The 23331-nt window shown below is 47.3% G+C and overlaps 1 protein-coding gene across 2 annotated transcripts in view; it reads right to left on the bottom strand.

Moving 5' to 3' along the window:
• FSTL4 (follistatin like 4) overlaps nucleotides 1-23331 on the bottom strand; it is a 1562686-nt gene that overhangs the window by 138845 nt on the left and 1400510 nt on the right. For both annotated transcript variants that reach the window (XM_075344490.1, XM_075344491.1), the window contains exon 8: nucleotides 15069-15189. In XM_075344490.1, coding sequence (XP_075200605.1) covers nucleotides 15069-15189 — 121 coding nt within the window. The remainder of the gene's footprint in view (nucleotides 1-15068; nucleotides 15190-23331) is intronic.

Raw genomic sequence — 23331 nt, 5'->3', positions numbered from 1 at the left:
AGTCTTGAATACGTCACCAATTTTCTAAGTAAATCTATTTCTAAAGGTGCTATTAACATGAATTTCTCACCAGATGTCGGTAACAACCCATCCAATCCATACAGACAAAGAAGTCAAACCATAAATGTCTAAATATTTTGTAATGTGTAATAATCAGAAATGACACAGGGAAATAGTATTGAACACATGAAGAATGAGAGGTGCAACAAGCCATAGAAAGTCTTGACACTAACTCAAATCTATAAGTAATTAGAAAGCAATCCTGGCACTAATAATAATATAAGCTAGTTCAACTGATGGCCTATTAAAAGGTGTCTCATTAGTAAAGTGCCACACAAGAAACATCTTATGACGGGTAAAACCAGTAAGCTGTCTCAAGTCCTTCACAAACCAATGTTGCAAACCATACTGATTGGTTATATTGGTTACATGCATTTGTTACAGGAGAATTTCTAAACTATTGAAGATTCTAGTGAGCACTGTTTGGGCTATAATCCGGAAATAGAAAAAATAAAATTTCTCCATAAACTGGCCACGACTGGGTGCCCCACTCAAGGTTTCAGACAAGTGATAAGTGATGAGTCATAAGAATTACTAGAAAAGTTTCCAAGAACCAAAGACCTGTGGGGAGCTACAGAAAGAACTGGAATCAGCAGGTACAATTGTTTCAAATAAAGCAATAAGTAATGCGCTCAACCTCTATGGCCTGTATGTATGCTCACCATGCAAGACTCCATTGGTGAATGAAACGCATGTTCTAAAGAATTTAAAATTTGCACAATAATTTTTAGATAAGCTGCAAAATATTAATACAATGTTGTCTGGTCAGATGAGACCACAATCTAACTCTTTGGATGCTCTAACACACACCATGGTTGGAGGCCAAAAGGCAAGTATATAACCCCCAAAACATCATACCACCAGTTAAGACAATAGGAGGTAAGGAGGAAAATAAGAGCAGGGGGCACACAACAAAAAAGGAGAACTCAACAACAACTCCAAGCACCACGCAACATAGTCACCAGCAGCAATAAACTATAGTCAGCATGGGAGGACAGATTCCACCATCCTAAAAAGGTGGAGGCATTTGTGATTGGTTTCTAACAACATGTGATCCCAGAGGTAACATGCAGGTTAGCAGAGGTGAACTCTTGCTAGCCTGATCATGAATTAGCACATGGCTGGTTGTTGCCTGAGCTTGCCTGTGTAACTCAGAAGCACCAGAGAAACCATAGGGTGAAGTGTCAGAATCTGTAGTGTGAACAGTGTCTGATGCCGCCATGACAAATAGTGAATTTTGAGCAAAACTCCAAGTGACAAAAATTTATGCATGGAACTAATGCAGGCATCACACGGTACGATATATCTGGCGATATGTCGTCGGGGTCACGTCGTTAGTGACGCACATCCGGCATCGTCACAGATATCGTACCGTGTGACACCTCCGAACGACTGTGAACAAGCAAAAATACTCACCTTATTGTTGCTCGTTGACACGTCATTCATATTCATAATCTCGTGCCTCCTTCTGTGCGCTGGTTGTTCGTTGCGCCCCTGGCAGCACACATCGCTCCGTGTGACACATCGGGAGCGACGAACACAGCTTACCTGCGTCCCACCGGCAATGTGGAAGGAAGGAGTTGCGTGGGATGTTACGTCCCGCTCATCTCCGCCCCTCCACTTCTATTGTCCGGCTGCCGTGTGATGTCGCTGTGACGCCGAACGTCCCTCCCCCTTCAGGAAGAGGATGTTCGCCGCCCACAGCGACGTCACCCGGGAGATAAGTACGTGCGATGGGGGGTTAATGACTTTATGCGCCACGGGCAACTAATTGCCCGTGACGCACAAACGACGGGGGCGGATGCGATCGCTTATGCGATTGCACGATTTATCGTCCCGTGTGACGCCCGCATAAGGTTCAGCGTTCATAGAGGGAGCCCATGGAACCTTCAGGATTTGACGAATGCTTGTGTGGAATAATGGGCCAAAACCCAGCTGAGCAATACATGCGATCAGTTTTCCATCCAGAAGGTGTTTTGAAGCTGTCATCACCAACAAGTATTTATACTAAGTATTAAGGTATTTGCGCACTATTTCTGCATCTCTTGGTAAGAAAAATGCAGGGAAAAAACAGATGTTTTTTCCCCATCCTTTTTTTACACATTTTTTATGTATTTTTTTGCTTTCAATGGTGAAAATGACATGCTGCAGATTTTTTCTGCACCAAATCTCTAAAGAATAAATACTCAACATGTGCACTACACTTTAGGATTGTCATTAACTTTGCTGGGCATAAGCATTTTCTTTCAGTTTTGTGACACAACTGAACTAAAAATATGCATGAAAAAAGGCGATAAAAACGCACAAAGCCTTCAATTAATTTCTGTAACAGTGAGCAATACTTTTTCCCTGTGTCAGTTTTCATTATTACACATAACTTTATTTATGGACATCTATGGTTTGATTTCTCAAACCTCACCATACCGTCTACCTTTACAATTTACTCTGAAACAATGGAAATGTGTCCTGTAGAGTGATGAATCAGCCTTTTCTATCTGACATCTGATGGATGAGTCTGTGGTTGGTGAATTCCAGAAGATCAAAAGCAACAGTTGTAGTTTCCAATTTTGTGGGAACAGTTTTGGAAAGGCCCTTTTTTCAGCATGATTGTGCCCCAGTGCACAAAGAAAGGTCCATAAAGGCATGGTTGAGTGGGTATAGTGAGTATAGTGAGGAAGAACTTGATTGTTTTGCACAGAGCCCAACTCCATCAAATACTCTTGTGATGAACTGTAACTGAGATTGTTTGCCAGGTCCCTTTGCCCAAAAAAGGTTTCTGACCACACAAAAGATCTCCTGGGTGAATTGACAAAAATTCCCACACACACACATGCAAAATCTTGTTCAAAGCCCTCCTAATAGATCTTAGGCAGTTCTAACTGCCATAGGGTACCAACTGCATATTAATGCCTATAGATTTGAAATAGTATAATACCATAATATGTAAGTGGGCCAATTGTTTTGCACACATAATATACAGTCTATCACAAAAATGAGTACACACTTCACATTTTGTAATATTTTACTATATCTTTTCATGGGACAACACTGAGGATCTGACACTTTGATACAATGTAAAGTAGTCAGTGTGCAGCTTGTATAACAGTGTAAATTTGGTGAGCCCACTAAATAACTCAACACATAGTAATTTGGCAACAAACATTGAGTACACCCCTAAGTGTCATGTGACTCATTAATGTAACAAGGTCTCAGGTGTGAATAAGGAGCAGGTGTGTTAATGTTGGTGTTATTTCTCACACACTCTTTAACACTGGTCACTGAAAATTTAACATGGCTCCTCGTGGCAAAGAATTCTCTGAGGAACTCAAAAAAAGAAATACTGCTCTATGTTACGAACCGGCGGCCCCATAGCCGCAAGCAGCCTGCTGCGGTTCCTGTTGCGCCCAGGTGCTGGCTGCCGTTCTTGGCCGTGCCTCGGGTCGTCCAGTTGGCTGTTCCTTCCACCACGTCTAAGTGTGGAGAGGCGGCTAGTGCGCATGCGTGCGCCGATTTACCCCAGCCAGAGTCTAAGCCTGGTGTTTTGCCTAGTGAGCATGCTCAGCCTGATTGTGTTATGTCTGAGACTAAGTCCTCAGTTCAGGCTACTGAGCATGCTCCCACAATTAACCCTAACAGCCTCTTTGCACAGGTACTTGGACTTCGTGCTGTGTCTAAGTGCTGGGATGTGCCTACTGAGCATGCTCAAACTGATAGTCTGCTTTCTGAGCCTGTTGCTCAGGCTACTGGGCATGCTCAGGCACTTAGTGCACCAGAGGCTAGGTCCGGTAAGGACCTCACTGAGCATGTCCGTGAGGTGGCAGGCCCTGATAGGGCAGAGGGTGTCAGGTGTCCTGATGACGTGGCAACTCCGGACTGGCTCGCAGAGGCCCGCCCCTATGATCTGGCACCTCAGTATTGGTCGTCAGACGATGACTGGTGAAGTGTTTGGGGCGTGGCTGCCATGAGGTCATCAATGACGTGGCGGTTCCGGATAGGTCGCATGTGACGTCACTGATGACATGGCACTCTGCTATTGGACCTTGGTGGTTCCACCCTGGGTTTGGGGCGGACCCAGGTTATAAAAAGGGCTGGAGACAACATGGAGGGGCGCAGTCTTCACTTTTGCTCAGTCAGAGCACACCTCCATGTTAGAGCCTCATTGCGGCATAAGCCTATGTTGGGAAGCGGTAGGTAGGGTTAGGCGAACGGTGCCTGTCACGCCAAGATTCGTGGCTCGGCACATCAGGGTCAGGCGCCGTGCTTCCCTCCTGCCGTTCCAGTCTTGCTATAGCAGCCCAGTGGCGTTAACTGGGCTGCGGCTGCTGTGCTTCCTGTCCGATTGTGCTCCCTATGCTACGGACAACGCACCTGCTGCGCCACCTGTCCGATTGTGCCTCCTACGCACACGGACAACGCACCTGCTGCGCCACCTGTCCGGTTGTGCCCCCTACGCGCACGGACAGCGTACCCCAGGACCCCTGTGGAGTTAACAGGGTGTTCCTTATCCTCCTCGGCTTCCCGGTCAACGCTACTGGTGTACCCATCTGGCCTGATGTGTCCTACACACACGTGACCAGTCGAGAGGTGGCCAGAAACGCTAATCGGAGGACCGCTCGGCCTGACGTGTCCTACACACGTGGCCAACAGGGCGCTTTCATGGCGGTCTTCCGGTCAACGCTACCTGGTTACCACCCGGCCTGACGTGTTTCCTGCACACGTGGTTGGTGTAGCGCTAGGTGCACCAAAACGCTAATCGGGTTGTCGTCTGGTCTGACGTGTCCCAACACACGTGACCGGTTCCCAGAGTTCCTGGGTTATCTCAGAGCCATCCAGCTCTATAGTCTCCGCCTAACCCTCAGGTGCCAGCAGCTCCTTTGTCATCTGGAGCACGGTGGGCCCCGACTGGCGATTAGGATATATACCCCCTGGTCCTAATCTGCCGGTCCCCCCGTAACAGTAAGACTGCGCCAGGGTCTGGCTGGCATGGTGGAGATGGAGCAGCTACGTCAGTTCATGCTGCAGCTTGATGCCAGAGTGAGGTCTATGGAGAAGTCTGCTCTTGCTGCTGATATGGATGATGTGGTGGCTCAAGCGGCTGCAATGGTGTCAGTCACCAAGCCTACTCCAACCCTCCCTCACCTCTTGCTGCCCAACAAGTTTACGGGGAACAGCAAGGCATGTAGGGGATTCGTGAACCAGTGCTCAGTCCATCTAGAGCTGTTGGCTGCACGGTTTCCTACAGAGAGGTCGAAGGTGGGGTTTATCATCTCCTTGCTCTCTGATAGAGCACTGGAGTGGGCTACACCATTGTGGGAGAGGAATGACCCTGTAGTACAGGACTCTAAGGAGTTTTTGGAGTCCTTGCGACAAGTGTTCCTGGGGCCTCAGGTCACTCACGACTCGGCCCTACAGCTACTGACTTTGGAGCAGGGGCGTACCTTCTCAAGTCAATATGCTGTGAGTTTCAGGACACTTGCTGCAGAACTGGGGTGGTCAGAGAGGACTCTCATTCCACTGTTCTGGAGGGGATTAGCCTCGCACGTGAAGGACGCATTAGCGTCGAGTGAGGTACCAACTACCCTTAAGGGCCTCATGACTCTGGCTACCCGCATTGACCTGCGGACCTCCGAACGTTAGCTGGAGCGCAGGTCAGAGGGTCGTTCAGCCACTGTAGTGGTTAGTGATGAGCGAGTATGCTTGTTACTACTCGGTACTCGCACGAGTATCACTGTACTCGGGCTACTCGGCGGGGACCGAGTAATCTCGCGATACTCGTGCTGTACTCGTGGTCTTCATTTCTGCATGTTGGCGCTCTTTTGAGAGCCAGCCCTCATGCAGGGATTGGCTGGCAGACCACTGCAATGCCACAGCCCTGTTAGTTGTGGAATTGCAGTGATTGGCCGGCCCGCACAGCGTGACCGAGCCTTTATACCGGCCGGCGCGCTGTGCTCTGCTCACAGCCATCCAGACAGTCAGTGCAGGGAGAGTGTCGCTGCTTCAGGGAAAGGTTGGCGGCCCTTTATAGCTATTTCCGTAGCAGGGCTGCAAACAGTGTGACCAAAAGTCCTTCTCAGGACTATTCTAGTTGTATACAGGCAGGCAGGGTATAGCCAGGTCGGAGTACAGTAGCAGAGTCCTTCTTAGGACTATTGTTGCTGTATACAGGCAGGGTATAGCCAGGTCGGAATACAGGCTAGTGACCAGAAGAGTCCTTGTCAGGACTATTGTAGCAGTATACAGGCAGGCAGGCAGGCAGGGTATATAGCCATTCCTAGTGGTGACCGTATACCAGCCTTCATCATATCTGGGGCTGGTGTACACAGTCTAAAACAGTCCAGATAGTGTCAGACTTCTCATTAATTGTCGCTCCTAAAAACCTGTTAGGTTCTTAGTGCGTCCGTGCTTGCATTTAAAAACCGCACGTGTGTGCCTGTCGGTGGCAGCGTACAGGTGCACTTGTGTGCGTTTTTACCAAGCTATTATATAATGCACAAGTGTAGTGTATAATACACGTCAGTCAGCAGTGGCTGATAGTGTCAGAGTTCTCATTAATTTTTGCTCCTAAAACCTGTTAGCTTCTTAGTGCGTCCGTGCTTGCATTTAAAAACCGTACGTGTGTGCCTGTCGGTGGCAGCGTACAGGTGCACGATTTGCACAAACTTGGATATAACGCCCAAGTCTAGTGAATACACGTCAGCACAGCATTGCAAAATGCGCAAGGGCGTTGGCAAGGAACAAGGAAGTGGACGTGATGGTGGTGCAGGCAGAGGCCGAGGTCGTGGGCAAGCTCTAATTTCGTCACAACAAAGGGCCACATCTAGTCGCTCGCACGTCCTGTCCCAAATTCTTGGGGACCGCAGCAGTACACCGCTCTTGAACCAAGACCAGTGTCAACAGGTTGTTAGTTGGATAGCGGATAATGCTTCCAGTCAGATTGGCACCACCACAAACACTCTGTCTTCCACACGGTCAAGTGTCAGTAGCCGTGATACTGCACCGCACATTTCAGAACCTGATCCTCCTTCCTACCACAAGGCTGAGTACACGTCCTCGGACATTAATGATCCCACACTTGGACACTCGGAAGACCTGTTCATGTTTCCATTCGCACATTCTGGCCTCTCGCCAGCTAATGTTGAAGTGGGTCATGAGGAGATCGTATGTACAGATGGCCAAATATTTGAGCAGCCACGTTCTCACGAAGTTGGCAACGTGTCTCAACAAGGGGTGGACGATGATGAGACACAATTGTCAGGAAGTCAGGAGGAGGAGCAGGGTGCGGAAGAGGAAGACGACGTGGTGGATGATCCAGTAACTGACCCAACCTGGCAGGAGGATATGCAGAGCGAGGACAGCAGTGCACAGGGGGAGGGAGGCGTATCATCCCAACAGGCAGTAAGAAGCAGGGTGGTGGCTCCAGGCAGAAGTCAGGCAACCGTTCCCCGGAACAACAACACGACACAAGGTGCCTGTACAAATGTTAGGTCTTCCCGAGTCTGGCAGTTTTTTAAGTTGGCTCCAGATGATTCTAAAAAGGCCATTTGCAACACCTGCCGTGCCAGCATCAGCAGGGGTACCAAAACTAGCAGCCTGACCACCACCAGCATGATCAGGCACATGTCAGCCAAGCACCCGACTTTGTGGGAAGTACAACAGAGTCGAGGAGCAGTGCTTGCTGATGTCACTGCTACGTCTTCGCTGGTTGTGCATGCGAGCCAATCCCCTGTCCATGCTGCCTGCGAACAAGCCTCCTCCGGTCCTGCACCTGCAGTTCCCTACGCAGAAATAACACCATCATCAAGCACGTCCTTGTCCCAGCGCAGCGTTCAGTTATCCATTCAGCAAACCTTTGAACGCAGGCGCAAATACACTGCCAACACCCCACATGCCACAGTTCTAAATGCTAACATTTCGCGACTGCTTGCGCTGGAAATGTTGCCTTTTAGGCTGGTGGAGACAGAAGCATTCCGCGACCTGATGGCGGCAGCTGTCCCACGTTACTCGGTCCCCAGCCGCCACTATTTCTCCCGGTGTGCCGTCCCCGCGTTGCATAACCACGTGTCACAAAACATCACACGTGCCCTGAACAACGCTGTTTCACCCAAAGTCCACCTAACCACAGACACGTGGACAAGTGCTTGTGGGCAAGGCCGCTACATCTCGTTGACGGCACACTGGGTTAATATTGTGGAAGCTGGGACCCAGTCTGAGCGAGGGACGGAACACGTCCTTCCCACACCAAGGTTTGCAGGCCCTACCTCAGTCAGTGTTTCACCCACACTCTACAGCTCCGGAATGTCATGCTCTTCAGCCTCCTCCTCCTCCTGCGCATCCTCATCCACTGTACCCTCCACACCAGTCCCAAGCTGGAAGCACTGCAGCACTGCCTCGGCGAAGCGGCAACAGGCTGTGCTGAAGCTAATCTGCATAGGTGACAAACCCCACAATGCAGAAGAGGTATGGACAGCTCTGAAACAGCAGGCAGATCACTGGCTCACACCTCTGAACCTAAAGCCAGGAAAGGTCGTGTGTGACAATGGCCGGAACCTGGTGGCGGCTTTGAGGCGAGGCCAGCTGACACATGATCCATGCGTGGCCCATGTGCTCAACCTCATGGTTCAGCGGTTTCTAAAGTCATACCCAGAGCTGTCTGATCTGCTGGTAAAAGTTCGCCGCCTGTCTGCACATTTTCGAAAGTCACCTACTGCTTCAGCCGGCCTTGCCGGCTTTCAGCGCCATTTGCATCTTCCGGCTCACAGACTGGTGTGTGATGTCCCCACGCGTTGGAATTCAACTCTGCACATGTTGGTCAGGATATGTGAGCAGAAGAGGGCAGTTGTTGAGTACCTGCATCACCTAAGCCGTCGGGAAATGGGTCAAACTCCACACATAACACCTGAGGAGTGGAGATGGATGTCCGACCTATGTACCATCCTCCAAAACTTTGAGGACTCCACCAAGATGGTGAGTGGTGATGACGCCATTATTAGTGTCACCATACCGCTACTCTGCCTTCTAAAACGGTCTCTGCTCAAAACCAAACATGATGCATTGCAGGCGGAGCGCGATGAGTTGCAGCAAGAAACAGTAGTGGGTGTGGGTGATAACACACAGCCCAGCCTCGTCTCATCACAACGTGCAGTGGAGGACTATGACGAGGAGGAGGATGAAGACATGGAGCAAATCTCCGGCCAAATTGAGGATATGACATGCACACCAGTCATATCCTCGGTTCAGCGTGGCTGGCCAGAGGACAGGGTAGATGAGGAGGAGGAGGAGGAGGACAGCATGTTCAGTCATCGTGTTGGTCAGGCTACTGAAGTCCTGGCTGTTAAGAGTCTGGCGCACATGGCTGACTTTATGGTAAGCTGCCTGTCTCGTGACCCTCGCGTTAAGAACATCTTGGCCGACAATCATTACTGGTTGGTAACACTGTTAGACCCACGCTACAAGGAGAACTTTATGTCTCTTATTCCCGAGGCGGAGAGGTCAACCAAAATGCAGCAGTTCCGGAAGGCCATAGTCACGGAAGTAGGCAAAGCATTCCCCTCACAAAACGCTAGCGGCATAGGTCAGGAATCAGTGGACAACCAAGGCGTACAGCCGAGAGAGGCACAAGTCCAATCCGCCAGAGGTAGGGGAACAGTCTTTAAGATGTGGGACAGTTTTCTCAGCCCCTCACGTACCACAGCCCCTGAGGTGCGGGGTAGTGCCACAAGAAATCCTAAGTTTGCCCAGATGCTCAAGGAGTACCTTGCAGATCGAACAACTGTACTCCGAAATTGCTCTGTGCCTTACAATTATTGGGTATCCAAGGTGGACACGTGGCATGAATTGGCTCTCTACGCCTTGGAAGTCCTGGCCTGCCCTGCCGCTAGCGTTTTGTCAGAGCGTGTTTTTAGTGCCGCAGGTGGAATCATTACAGATAAACGCACCCGCCTGTCAACTGAAAATGCTGATAGGCTGACTCTGATCAAGATGAACAAGGGTTGGATTGGGCCAGACTTCACCACACCACCAGCAAATGAGAGCGGAATTTAAAGTTTGTAACGGGAATTTGCCATGTACCTCCAGTCACCCATGGGTACACACTTCTGGACTTTGGATAATCGCTGGACTGCTCCTCCTTCTCCTCATGCGCCACCATGATGACCGTTACAAGAGTTAGGCCTTTGTTTCAGGTATACCCCCAGTGGTAAATTTTTTCGCCCATTCTTTGCAGAATGGACATTACAACGACAGGAGACCCGCTCCTTTGCAATGGGAACAATGTTTTGAGGCCCTCATGCACGTCTCTATCCAGGGACAACGTGGAGCCTCCCAATTTTTGGCTGCCCTGCCAAAGGGCTATACTATAATACACCCACTTCCTGACAATGGACACTTAATGTTTTGAGGCCCTCATGCACGTCTCTATCCAGGGACAACGTGGAGCCTCCCAATTTTTGGCTGCCCTGCCAAAGGGCTATACTATAATACACCCACTTCCTGACAATGGACACTTCAGGTTTACAGGCCCTCATGCAAGTCTCTATCCAGGGACAACGTGGAGCCTCCCAATTTTTGGCTGCCCTGCCTAAGGGCTATACTACAATAGACCCACTTCCTTCCAATGGGCACTTCAGGTTTACAGGCCCTCATGCACATCTCTATCCAGGGACAACGTGGAGCCTCCCAATTTTTGGCTGCCCTGCCTAAGGGCTATACTACAATAGACCCACTTCCTTCCAATAGGCATTTCAGGTTTACAGGCCCTCATGCACGTCTGTATGCAGGGTCATTGGTGAACCTCACAATTTTGGACTGCCCTGGCAAAGGAAAATACTACAAAGACTCAGTTCCTCAAAATGGGCACATTAGACTCAGAGGCCTTTATGTACGTCTCTTCTCATGGACATCGGAGTGCCACACAATGTTTTACGTAAAATCTTTCATGTATTGATCTCAAAAAGTAACATACATTAGCTCTATCTCACTATTGGGTATGTGCCCTTAACATTTCCGCCATGAAAATTCATTTTGGTGTCATTTTGGAAGGTTTTCTGGTGAGTCCGTAAAAATGGCGTAAAACGCGGACAAAATTGTTTACAGCTGTGAATTTTGAGTGATAAATGCTTCAAGGGGTCTTCCCCATGCTGTTGCCATGTCATTTGAGCACTCTTCTGAGACTTTTGTGCCATTTTTAGGGTTTCTACATGCTGCCGGTGGTCATTTCACAAAAATACTCGGGTCTCCCATAGGATAACATTGGGCTCGGTGCTCGGGCCGAGTACACGAGTATCTTGGGATGCTCGGCCCGAGCCTCGAGCACCCGAGCTTTTTAGTACTCGCTCATCACTAGTAGTGGTCTCTCCTACTGCACCTCCCTTAGAGGACATCTCTGTCCCTATGGACATCGCTAGGGTTGGTGTTGCTAGGTCTTTGAGTCGCAAGGGCATTTCCTGTTTCACTTGTGGGCAGTATGGTCATTATGCCAACCGTTGCCCAAAGCGTCAGGGTAAGCGACCGCGATTGGTGACCATAGCTGAAGGTAGACTGGACTCTGCGTCATCCATTAGGGTGACGTTTCCCGCGTCCATTTCCTTTAAGGGGTCAACATGGTCCACAAGGGCAAGTGTGGACACAGGTGCTGGGGATAGTTTCATCTCCTCCTTTTTTGCCCGGCGGCATGCCATCCCACTGGTGCAAATGCCAAGGCCAGTGAGAGTCCGTGTATTGGATGGGTCCTTGTTGCCCAAGGTAATTCACCAGCGGACAGTGCCCATTACCCTTGCCATGTCATCTGGGCATAGGGAGACCATTTCATTTCTGGTTCTCCCTAAGGGTGCAGATGATATTCTGCTGGGTATTCCTTGGTTAAAGCAACATTCCCCACATATCGACTGGTCGTCTGGGGTGATTACGCGGTGGAGCGAGTCTTGTAGCTCCCACTGCATGTCTCCATCTTCCGCCCATTGCTCAGTGGTATCTGTGGCGACTATAGACCATTCGAGTGGGAGGGCCGCTAGAGGGGGGGGTACTGTTACGAACCGGCGCCGCCATAGTCGCAAGCAGCCTGCTGCGGTTCCTGTTGCGCCCAGGTGCCGGCTGCCGTTCTTGGCCGTGCCTCGGATCGTCCAGTTGGCTGTTCCTTCCACCACGTCTAAGTGTGGAGAGGCGGCTAGTGCGCATGAGTGCGCCGATTTACCCCAGCCAGAGTTTAAGCCCGGTGTTTTGCCTAGTGAGCATGCTCAGCCTGATTGTGTTATGTCTGAGACTAAGTCCTCAGTTCAGGCTACTGAGCATGCTCCCACAATTAACCCTAACAGCCTCTTTGCACAGGTACTTGGACTTCGTGCTGTGTCTAAGTGCTGGGATGTGCCTACTGAGCATGCTCAAACTGATAGTCTGCTGTCTGAGCCTGTTGCTCAGGCTACTGGGCATGCTCAGGCACTTAGTGCACCAGAGGCTAGGTCCGGTAAGGACCTCACTGAGCATGTCCGTGAGGTGGCAGGCCCTGATAGGGCAGAGGGTGTCAGGTGTCCTGATGACGTGGCAACTCCGGACTGGCTCGCAGAGGCCCGCCCCTATGATCTGGCACCTCAGTATTGGTCGTCAGACGATGACTGGTGAAGTGTTTGGGCCGTGGCTGCCATGAGGTCATCAATGACGTGGCGGTTCCGGATAGGTCGCATGTGACGTCACTGATGACATGGCACTCTGCTATTGGACCTTGGGGGTTCCACCCTGGGTTTGGGGTGGACCCAGGTTATAAAAGGGGCTGGAGACAACATGGAGGGGTGCAGTCTTCACTTTTGCTCAGTCAGAGCACACCTCCATGTTAGAGCCTCATTGCGGCATAAGCCTATGTTGGGAAGCGGTAGGTAGGGTTAGGCGAACGGTGCCTGTCACGCCAAGATTCGTGGCTCGGCACATCAGAGTCAGGTGCCGTGCTTCCCTCCTGCCGTTCCAGTCTTGCTATAGCAGCCCAGTGGCGTTAACTGGGCTGCGGCTGCTGTGCTTCCTGTCCGATTGTGCTCCCTACGCACACGGACAACGCACCTGCTGCGCCACCTGTCCGATTGTGCCTCCTACGCACACGGACAACGCACCTGCTGTGCCACCTGTCCGATTGTGCCCCCTACGCACACGGACAACGCACCTGCTGCGCCACCTGTCCGGTTGTGCCCCCTACGCGCACGGACAGCGTACCCCAGGACCCCTGTGGAGTTAACAGGGTGTTCCTTATCCTCCTCGGCTTCCTGGTCAACGCTACTGGTGTACCCATCTGGCCTGACATGTCCTACACACACGTGGCCAGTCGAGAGGTGGCCAGAAACGCTAATCGGAGGACCGCTTGGCCTGACGTGTCCTACACACGTGGCCGACAGGGCGCTTTCGTGGCGGTCTTCCGGTCAACGCTACCTGGTTACCACCCGGCCTGACGTGTTTCCTGCACACGTGGTTGGTGTAGCGCTAGGTGCACCAAAACGCTAATTGGGTTGTCGTCTGGTCTGACGTGTCCCAACACACGTGACCGGTTCCCAGAGTTCCTGGGTTATCTCAGAGCCATCCAGCTCTATAGTCTCCGCCTAACCCTCAGGTGCCAGCAGCTCCTTTGTCATCTGGAGCACGGTGGGCCCCGACTGGCGATTAGGATATATACCCCCTGGTCCTAATCTGCCGGTCCCCCCGTAACACTCTACATAAAGATGGCTATAATATAAGAAGATTGCCAATGCCCTGAAACTGAGCTGCAGCATGGTGGCCAAGACCATACAGTGGTTTAACAAGACATTTTTAATTCAGAATAGGCTTTGACATGATTGACCAAAGAAGTTGAGTGCACGTGCTCAGCATCATAGCCAGAGGGTTTTTTCAAAATAGTCATATGAGTACTGCCAGCATTGCTGCAAAGGTTAAAGGAGTGGGGGGTCAGCCTGCCAGTGCTCAGGCCATACGCCGCATACTGCATCAAAGTGGTCTGCATGGCTCTTGTCCAAGAATGAAGCCTCTTCTAAAGATGATGCACACGGAAGCCCACAAACTGTTTGCTGAAAACAAATAGACTGACATGGATTACTAGAACTATGTCCTGTGGTCTGATGAGAACAAGATACACTTATTGTATTCAATTGGTGTCAAGCGTGTGTGGTGGCAACCAGGTGAGGAGTACAAAGACAAGTGTGTCCTGCCTATAGTCAAGAAGTGGAGTGTCATGGTTTAGGGCTGCATGAGTGAGGCCGACTGTGAGCTACAGTTCATTGAGACAACCAATATGTACTATGACATACTGAAGCAGAGCATGATCCCCTTGGATTGGAAACTGAGCTGCAGGACAGTATTCCAACATGATAATGAACTCAAACACACCGCCATGTTGACCATTGCCTTGCTATAGAAACTGAGGGTAATGGTGCTGAACTGGCCAAGCATGTCTTCAGATCTAATCCCTATTGACCATCAGTGGTGAAGCTCCTCAAACAAAAGGTGGAGGAGCACAAGATCTCCAACATCCACCCTCTACATAATATAGTCATGGAGGATGGAAGAGGACTCCAGTGGCTCCTGTGAAGCTCTAGTGAACTCCATGCGCAAGAGAGTAGTGCTTAAAAATAATGGTGGCCACAGAAAATATTGACACTTTGGGTACAATTTGGCCATTATCATTTAAGTGTGTACTTACTTTTGTTGATAGCTGATTTGACATTAATGGTTGTGTGATGAGTTATTTAGAGGGCACCACATTTACACTGTTATACAAGCTGTACACTGACTATTTTACCTTGTATTAAAGTGTTATATCTTCAGTGTTGTCCCATCAAAAGATCTGATAAAATATTTACAAAAATGTGAGGGGTGTACTCACTTTTGTGGCATACTATAACCACATTTCATAAAAATGTTGATTTTACATTGTACATATAATATCTAAAAGAATATATCTCTCATCAATCCTAACATTCATCTAACATTTGCAATATCTTAACAGCGGTATTTGTGAATTGTCGTACGTGCCATTTACTAACCATTCACCTGAAGGATGTGGGTCTGGTAGAGATCGTCGTAGCCATAAGCATGGCATGTATAATTGCCCATATGAATGGTTGTTACCTTGGTGATGTACAATGAATTGTCTTCCCCAAAATCCTGGAAAAGCAAAGTAATAAAGTGTATGTGAATCAAAATCTTTTATAAACAGTAATAATTAACACGCGGCATATATGACATAATAGTACACTGCTAGGTTATATTCACACATTTGTTTTTTACGACATTAAAGCAAATTTTAAGACTAAATCCAGTATAATTTACATTATTTATATTAGTATTAGGCATCCAAGAGAAGAAAATAAATTTGCGGCGAGGGGCTATTTACTGCCAACATGCAGAAGAGCAAACATTCCCTATTCACAGCAATACATCAACGTCAGCCATGAAAGATACTCTAAAATAGTATTTCTTAAATTCAGTCTTGAGATGTCACTAACAGTTGATTTTTAAAGAAATTCTGTAAGGAGAAATAGCTTAAATAATTGCTGACCAAACCAAATACATCAACTGACCTGTGGATGATGAAAGGAGAACCACAGTCACACTATGAAACCATCCATTTTCTACAGTAAGTGCTTGTAACAGTCTAATGCCCTTCTTATCAGATTTAATCTAAATACGTTTTATGCTTTACAGTTTTCCTAAGTTGTGTTGCTAGGCTAAAGTTGAGTTCACTCCTCCATTAATCGACATCTGAAGCCCCCATCATATGAAATATTGTTGTCATACCAAGGGTTAATACACACAAAAATATTACAGTGCTGTAAAAATCCTGGGTTGGAATCTGGGCACCCAAAGATTACTGAAGGACCCTACATAAAAAACTATTAAAACAAATTACTGTATATACTATATATTTACAGTATATTAAAAATTGTATTCCCAATAAGGTTCTTTCCTCCTTTCGAAGCAAATAGAATAAATCTGTAATTGTACAGAAGTATAATTCTCATGTCATGATCCAGGCCGGCTTTTCTCTGCTGCTGGTTACACCCAGCTCTGGCCTGGTCAAGTCAGGGGTTAACTTCCCTTTCCTCATTCTGGATCCCAGGACGCTATATATTGCCTATGGTTCAGTGACAGTGATATTTCTGCCTTGCATCTTTGTATACTGGCTCTGGTGAGTGTTCCCGATCTGTCCTGTCTCCCTGCTACTGTGTCCTGACTTGTACCCTCCCCCGTTCATTGCCTGTCCCGGTCCCTGACTTCCCTCTCCTGTCTGTTTGTGTTTTCCTCTGTATACCTGATCTCCCGGCTTCCGACTTAGTTCTGTTTTCTGACTTTGATATTGATCCTCCCTTTTCAGTGACTCGACTTTACTGGCTAGACCCTGACTGTTTAACTACTCTATTGCCCCCTGGTGGTTCGCCTGTTAACTGCCTGCTGAAGATACTTTGCTGTATTTCAGCTGCCTTTCCGTTAAAGTGTTTCTTTGTCTGTACTTCACTACTCTACTGCCACCTAGTGAGTAATACGCTGTACTATGTCTTACTAGCCTTTGCACAGCGTGACATCTCATTGGTTTAAATCTGCACAAAACCCCATCTCGTAGTATACCAAGTGCCTTAAGGGGGCTTTACATGCAACGACATCGCTAATGAGATGTCGTTGTGGTCATGGAATTCGTGACGCACATCCGACCTCGTTAGCGACGTCATTGCGTGTGACACATATGAGCAACCGTAAACAATGCAAATCGTTGATTGTTGACACGTCGTCCATTTCCCAAATGTCGTTGCTGATTTTGGACGCAGGTTGTTCATCGTTCCTCAGGTAGCACACATCGCTACGTGTGACACCCCAGGAATGATGAACAACACCGTACCTGCATCCTCCGGCAATGAGGTGGGCGTGACTTTCATGCAGCTGCTCTCCATCCCTCCGCTTCTATTGGACACCTACCGTGTGACGTTGCTGTGACGCCGCACGAACCGCCCCCTTAGAAAAGAGGCTGTTCGCCGGCCACAGCGACGTCATTAGGTAGGTAAGTATGTGTGACGGGTACTAGCGATTTTGTATGCCACGGGCAGCGATTTGCCCGTGATGCACAAACGACGGGGACGGGGACTTGTGCAGCCTCCTGCAGTTGTCTCTGCCATGTGCATTTTCATCATCGGACTGGCAAGGCGGGACACCGGTTGATACTCTGGTGGGCCCCAGGACCTAAGTTGGCACCCAAGCAAGAAGTAGGAAGGGCCTTCTGATACACAATATTAAAAATGTCTGCCAGCCTATCAGAGTCCAACAGCTAACATCAGCACTTGGTGTTTGGCAGTGAAGTCACTGATAAACTGACGGCCAGTGACCACATCGGATATTTAAGCAGCAAAAGGATGTTGAAGTCATGTGGTATAGTAAAAATAATCTTTCTTTTCTCCTCTGTTTATGCAGCACCGGGTCACGTTATTTATATGAATGTGGTATTTTACCTTTTATCCAAATAATAAATGTTAAGTTTTAATAGGGTTTATGTTAATTTTTGCACGGTTACCCTTGACTACTGAATTTTTTCTAGTTGACATAGGGGCCAAGATGGAGGTAATAGGCACCCAGGATGGAGCAACATAGAGTCCCAGGACAGAGAATCACATGGTCCCAAGATGGAGGAAATAGGGACCAAGGATAGGGAAACATAAATGTCCATGATGGGGCAACATAGGATACAGGGACCTAGGATTGTAGACATTATTAAATAAAGGCGACCAGAAATAGAGGACATTAAGAAAAAAAGGGAACAGGATGGGACATTATTAATTAAAAGGTCCCAGGATAGGTGACATTATCCAACATAGGGGCTCGGGACATAATTAAATAAAGGGGACAGGATAAAGGACATTATTAATTAAAGGGACCCAGGATGGGGGACAATAATAAATAAGGGGCCCAGGATGGGGAAATTATTAAATTAAAGGGACAATATTAACTTAAGGGGCATAGGATGGGGTACATTAAATAATAAATAAAGGGGCCAAGAATAGGGAACATGATAGGGATATTATTACTTTATGGGGACCTGGATGGGTGACATAATGTATGGGGGCCAGAATGAGGAATATACATTATTGGGTTATGATGGAAATGGGGTTATAATTACTGTAGGGGCCAATTGCGATCAGATCACAGATGCAGAGAAGAGGGAGAGTGCTCTCTACATCTCCATTGTCAGCCTGTGCTTATATCTCACTGCACTTGAATGTCATCTGAGTGCAGTCCAATGTTTCACATGCACCCATAGACGTGTATGGGTGCAAGTGATCCGAGACTCGCAGACAATCGCAGCATGCTACGATTTTTTCCTTAGTCCAATTAGGGCGAAGGAAAAACTCGCAGATCTAAGCTGCACTTGTGCGAGTTATACGCCAGTGTGACTCTAGCCTTAGAATGGAGCTTGTGTACGACTTGACCTCTGATCCATTCATTCCCTCAGTTTCTGCGAGTTCTGCACTTGGCTTTTCCAGGCAGCACTAAAGAGGATGAATGGAGCTGCGGTCACACATCTTACCTGCTGCTTTATTTTAAAATCGCGATAAAAGTGCCCTGTGAATGATAAAAGTGCCTCATTCTTCCGAACAGTGCGGTTAACAATGGTTGGATTCCACGATCAATAAATTATTACTTATTCTGTGGATCGTTAATAACTTGTTTTCACCAAAGTACCCCTTAAATGCAAGCTAACGTAATTGTACATCAAAGTTATGCTGTGCTCACAGAAAGAGACACCTATAACAGGGATAACAGCCAACAAGTATTTGCATATACACTGGAGACCAAAATTAGAGAACAATGTATGATCACTTTCTTTTTTTCAGAAATAATGTAATCTACATTGATCAACATTTGAAGGTTTTTTGTAAGGGGTACACCATGTCACTAGAACAGTATTTTACAAAAGATCCAAAGTTTATCAACATAAATCCTTTATTTGGCCCAACATGTGATGATCATAGTTAGAGAACAACAATGACTGAAGCACAGAGAAAGATTATAACTAAATTTTCTTAAGGTAATAACAGTCACCAATCAGTAGGAAGTATACAGGCCTTTGCTTTGAATTTCTTCTGCAGCCACAGCACATTACTGCTCTGGTGTGATTTTGGTCCACTCTTCTCCCAGTCTCTTTCACAGTTCTTTGACTGTTGTTGGTTTCTTGACCATAACTTTGTCACCAGGGATTTTCCAGAGGTTTTCTATTGGGTTTAGATTAGGACTTTGGGCTGGCCATTTCATTGTGTCAATGTTTTCTGTTTAAAGGAACTACTTTACCTATTTTGCTGTGTGACAGTGGGCATTGTCGTGCATGACAATTGCTGACTGATGAGTGATGAATGCAAGTAAGGAATCAAGTGTTGTTGAAGAAGGTTATAATACACAATTGCTTTCACTTTGCCATGTAGCTGTATGAGAGGTCCAACTCCTGCTGCAGAAAACATTCCCCAAAACCATGACACTAAGGGGTACTTTGCACGCTGCGACATCGCAGGCCGATGCTGCGATGCCGAGTGCGATAGTCCCCGACCCCGTCGCAGCAGCGATATCCTTGTGATAGCTGCCGTAGCGAACATCATCGCTACGGCAGCTTCACATGGACTCACCTGTCCTGCGACCGTTGCTCTGGCCGGTGACCCGCCTCCTTGTTAAGGGGGCGGGTCGTGCGGCGTCACTGCGACGTCACACGGCAGGCGGCCAATAGGAGCGGAGGGGCGGAGATGAGCAGGATGTAAACATCCCGCCCACCTCCTTCCTTCCGCATATCCTACGGAAGTCGCAGTGACGCCGGTAGGAGATGTTCCTCGCTCCTGCGGCTTCACACACAGCGATGTGTGCTGCCACAGGAGCGAGGAACAACATCGGACTGTCGCGTCAGCGTAATTATGGATTACGCCGACGCTGCACCGATGATACGATTATGACGCTTTTGCGCTCGTTAATCGTATCATCGAGCCTTTACACACTACGATGTCGCATGCGATACCGGAAGTGCGTCACTTTCAATTTGACCCCACCGACATCGCACCTGCGATGTCGTAGTGTGCAAAGCCCGCCTTACTCCACCACCTTTCACTGATCTCTTAACACACTTTGGGTTTAGTCTTTCCCCAGTTTGTCAATAAACATAATGTTTCCCACCAGATTATTTCTGCAAATGAGAGGATTGGTCACTGCAGAGTGAACTTTCATATATAAATAGGAGACACAATGAGTATATGTGCAAAAGTAGACAAATTTTATTTACCATGAATTTTTCATGTTAAATAAAATTTGTCTTCTTTTGCACATTTATTTGTCGTGTCTCCTGTTGATATATGATGATATTAGTAGTGCCAGCTGAGTTTTTTGGTTCTTGACCAAATCTCAGTATACCCCTCTGGTTCTAAATGTTGAGAATTTTGTATTAGAGTGAACTTTCAGTCCAAATGCTCTTAAAAGGTGTGACATTCTATGACAAGACAGATCCTTACCTTGTTCAGTGCTAAGCTGGCGAGCAATTCCAGCTGCAGTGCTTTTTTTGTGGCGGTACGTGCTGGTACGGCGTACCGGAAAATCTGAAGAGCGCTGAGGGCCAGCACCTCTGGCTCTGTCCATATGGCTAATTTGTAAACTATACAAATTAGCCATGTGTGAAGTGGAGGCACAAGCAGAGCAGCTACTGGAGCTGCAGGACCTGCGATGATGTCACGTAAATGTGACTTGGGTGGGCGGAGACATGGAGTTTTGCCCAGCGGGAAAGAAGCTGGAGAAGATGGAGGAGTGCAGGGTATGTGAGAGAGGGGTGCAGAGGGCGGCAGGCTGTGCAGGGGGAAGAAGGATGCAGTGGTATAGAGTGAGATCAGGGGTATGGAGAATTGAGAGACGAGGGGGATGGAGGATGGAGATATCAGGGGGATGGAGAATGGAGGGAGCAGGGGGATGGACAATGGGCGGAGCAGGGTTCATTGAATTTTGTTTCGTCAAATTTTTCTTAGATCGATAAAATAACGTACTATTTCTCAGTTGGTGTGGCTCCGACATGCAAAAGACCCCGAACAGACATGGAGACAGAAACAAATCAGATGATAGTTGAAGAACCGGTTGCCACGTTCTGCTCTATCGAACCTGCATCAGCTAGTGTTAATGATCCTGATAAATTTGGTTGAAATTTGGCGTTTCTTATAGAATACAGCCTAGGTAAGTCAAAAACCATATTTTGCAAGTGAAAAAAAATGATTATACAGTATTAGTCATTTTTTAGTTTTCTTTTGAAATCTGAATTACATAGTTTTTGATTGAAATTAGCATACAGACTACAAAACTGAATAATGAGAAACAGGGCTGCACCATCCATTGGACAAGTTGAGCAGTTTGCTCAGGCGGCACTATATTCAATGTGGCCATGGGGCGGAGCTGTATGGGGACTGCCATTTTCCCCGCCGCCCAGTGCATCAACAGGTAAACCGTGCACAGGATCTTGCGGCCGCCCGACACATCACCACCCGCTCCCCGTTCCTCAATCTCGGCCGCCGGCTGACAGATTCCCCCCCCCCGCTCCTCAATCTCGGCCGCCGGCGCCTGACAGCACCCCTCCGCTCCTCGCCTCAGAGATGCGTACCAGCAAATATTTTTTTACAAAAAAAGCGCTGGTTGAAACAATTACCCATGGAGAGTCTCTGCATTATCCTGTTGTCCCTTCACTTGTCTTTCGAGGGCGACCAGCTTTCTTGGGGGACTTGAAAGAGTTTGTGATGTTGCAAAGATGCAATATTCTCAAAATTACAGACTTGGAATGACCAACCTCTCTTGCTATGGCTGATAGGGTCATCCCTTTGGCCTTCATCTGAACAACCTGCTGCCAGAGGCTTTCAGTCACTTTGGAACGGCACACCATTTTTGCAAAGTCAGTGCAAACTGTAAAGTTAGGCTGCCAGTTAAAAAGGGATTGTCAGTTAAATAAATTAGCACCATGTGCCAGATTAACACCAATAACTTACAGGAATCTTAAAGTATTCTCTAATTTTGATCAGATCAGTGTTCTTTTTTGTTTATCTTATTTACATTTTTATTATGTGTTCTTGAAAATTCAGTTTATGAAATAAGCTGAAATACTGCGAGTTTACTCATGTTAGGATATAATCTCATAGGACTACACAATGACTTTAACATTTAAGAAATTGTGTGTTGTTCTTCTCTAATTTTGATCTCCAGTGTAGCTGTAGTATGGACCCCGACAGTCAACTCCTTCTGTGGGCCCCAGACACCCTACCCTGACCCTGTGCATGGTACTTTAGGCTGGCTTCAACCATCCACTTTTTGGCTATACCAAAATATAGATGCCAAAATCCGTTATTATTGAGTTATTGGTTTGGTATTTATGTGAAGGGATATTTGCTTGAATTACAATTCTTACAGGATAATTTAGTATCCCTGCTATAGAACAATGGTTCAGCTATTAGGATTTTGTAATCTGCTGTGTAAATGTGATGACAGCAATGATGACAGTGATTGGATTGGAATAAATAGCAGGTCAGATAATCATCGACTCCAATTATTTTGCCCAATTTCACATAATGATTATTCCTACAAGCAGGATCATTGTGTATTGGCTGGAGCTGACCATAGACATCAGCTAAGATTAGAGTTTCCAAATTCTGCAGATTATCTGACATTAACTATTTCCATGCATTTGCAGAAGTAAACTATTAAAGTCAGGTAATTTTCTCCAGCTTTCTTTTACTGCCATTTTTGATCACTCAGTATTCCAATAGAGAAGATGGATTTTAACCTAATGCCAGTGGCCAGTTTAAGATTTAACTGCTTCATACCGTGAGAATTATTAACCCCTTTACAGTATGACTATTTTCCGTTTTTGAGTTTTTGTTTTTTCTTCCCGCAGCCATACAATTTTTTTAATTTTCTGTCTATAAAGACGTATGAGGACTTGTTTCTTCAAGGAACTAGTTATGCTTTAAAATGGCACCATTCAATTTACCCCATAATGCACTAGATAACGAGAAAAAAATTGCAAGTGTGGTAAAATTGTGAAAAAATGCAATTCTGACATTGTTTTTTGGGAATTTTTCTTACAGCGTACAATATGTGGTAAAAATATGACTTACCAATATGATTTCCCTCATCCCTATGATTATGGGGATACCCAAAATTTCCAGTTTTTTATCTATTTTAGTGATGATCAAAAAATCAGAAGTTTGTAAAATAACTTTTTGGAGGTTATGTCGCGCTTTTCCCCAGACCTGTAACTTTTTA

This window comes from Anomaloglossus baeobatrachus, chromosome 4 (assembly GCF_048569485.1).
Source record: "Anomaloglossus baeobatrachus isolate aAnoBae1 chromosome 4, aAnoBae1.hap1, whole genome shotgun sequence".
NCBI lineage: Eukaryota > Metazoa > Chordata > Amphibia > Anura > Aromobatidae > Anomaloglossus > Anomaloglossus baeobatrachus.
Note: the sequence above shows the minus strand (reverse complement) of the source record. Positions and strands in the feature narration are given on the sequence as shown.